At 43.4% G+C, this 1,931-nt stretch overlaps 1 protein-coding gene across 5 annotated transcripts in view; it reads right to left on the reverse strand.

The window, feature by feature from the left end:
- The window catches only part of LOC104995597 (bile salt sulfotransferase-like), a 23,322-nt gene extending 22,458 nt beyond the window's left edge, over positions 1 to 864 (reverse strand). For all 5 annotated transcript variants that reach the window (XR_826069.1, XR_826068.1, XM_010849533.1 and 2 more), the window contains exon 1: positions 692 to 864. Coding sequence is in view for 3 of the 5 variants with exons in the window: in XM_010849533.1 (XP_010847835.1) it covers positions 692 to 782 (91 nt within the window). In the remaining 2 variants the exon portion in view is untranslated. The remainder of the gene's footprint in view (positions 1 to 691) is intronic.
- Positions 865 to 1,931: the final 1,067 nt, after the last annotated feature.

The following is a 1,931-nucleotide window of genomic DNA, read 5'->3' on the forward strand; positions in this document are numbered from 1 at the left end:
CCCATTCCAGTATTCTTGCCTGGAGAATCCCAAAGACAGAGGAGCCTGGTGAGCTGCAGTCCATGGGGTCCCAAAAGAATTGGATGTGACTTATCGACTAAACAATAACACCACATTGTGAAATGACCACCACAATCAAACTAATTAACATAGACATCATCTCAAATAATTACCTCCCTCCCCCATTTCTTCTATAGACTTCCCTGGCCAGCCATCTCCTTCCACTCCTCTCTGCAAACACCTGAATTTGCCTTGTGATTCATTCCCGTGGGTTCCCCTGATGCCTTAGGTTATCCCTCTGAGCTCTCAGCTTATTGTGTAACTGCCTGTCTAGATCCTTTTCTCTGAAAGCCAGTGGCTGTTGCTGTTCAGTTGTTCCATCATGTCTGACTCTTTGTGACCCTGTGTACTGCAGCACGCCAGGCTTCCCTGTCCTCAACTACGCCCCAGAGTTTGCTCAAACTCATGTCCATTGGGTCAGTGAAACCATCCAACCATCTCATCCTCTGTTGCCCCCTTCTCCTCCTGCCCTCAATCTTTCCCAACATCAGGGTCATTTCCAATGAGTCAGCTCTTCAGCGGTATCAGTGCACATTTCTATTCCCCCAACGCATTGTCGGCATACAGAAGTCCCGCCTGTCTGCTGAATGAATGAGGAAGCCTTTCTCAGCATCTGGTCCTGCTTCCTTACCTGATTGGGGGTAAGTCAGCAGTAAGACATCCTCATCTTTAATAATAAAATCCTCCTGCACCTCTCTCAGGTGTTCAGATGGGAATTCCATGCTCGGGAAGGGTATCCCTTCAAACCACACACACTCTCCTGTCACGACAATGAGATCTTTGTATCTCTCGTGGGTGTTTCAGCCTCAGCATAGTCACTGTTGGACTGGGAGATCCATTTTATAATCAACATCAAACAATCATTAATCTTTCCCAGTTCACTGAGGACTGTGCCTACTGATGAAAAGAAAGGGTCACAAGACTGACAATATTGGGCAATCGTGAAGTCATTCAGGGAACATTCTGGATTAACCTGAGTTTGACATCATGGGAGGAAACCAGGAGTTTAGTAACAAGATGGAGGGTGCAGACATATGGTGAATTAAGAAAATATATTTTAGTTTATTATTTTTTTTAATGAATCACTTTGATAAGTGTTGTTTTTAAAATTTTATGTATTTATTTTTTTGGCTGCTGTGAGTCTTCATTGCCGTGCGCGGGCTTTCTCTAGTCGCAGCCAGCAGGGGTTACGCTCTTGTTGCGGAGCACTGGCTCTAGGCAGCTGGGCTGAATATGTGGCACAGGGGCTCAGTTGGCCCATGGCATGTGGAAACTTCCTGTGTCCCTGCATTGGCAGGCAGGATCCTAATAACTGGACCACAAGCATAGCCTGAAAAAGTATTTTAAATAAGCTTTATTATTATTTATTTGCAACATTTTTACATGTATAGGAAAATTGTAAAGATAATATAAAGAATTCTGATAGTCCATATTTTATTCAGATTTCATTAGTTTTTACCTAATATCCTTTCTCTGGTCCAAGATCCCATCCAAGACATGACATTACATTGGGTCTTCATGTCTCCTTAGGTCTCTCTTGGCTGTGACAATTTCTCAGACTTTCCTTGTCTTTGATGACTTTGACAATTTCGAGGATGACTGGTCAGATATTTTGGAGAAGGTCCCTCTCTTGGGGTGTACTCCATGTTCGTCTGATAATTTGACTGGGTTTCTGGGTTTTCGAGACGATGATCATGGAGGTGAAATACTATTATAGCCCCAACATTTCAAGGGCTTTCACTATCAACCTGAAAACTCACCATTGACCTTGATCACTTGGCCGAGCTAATGTTTGTTAGATTTCCCCACAGTAAATTTACTCTCTCTCCTTTTTTCTTTTTTGTTTGTTTTTGGCCATGCCAGGAGGTATG

This window comes from Bison bison, unplaced genomic scaffold, assembly GCF_000754665.1.
Source record: "Bison bison bison isolate TAMUID 2011002044 unplaced genomic scaffold, Bison_UMD1.0 scf7180017864285, whole genome shotgun sequence".
Lineage (NCBI taxonomy): Eukaryota > Metazoa > Chordata > Mammalia > Artiodactyla > Bovidae > Bison > Bison bison.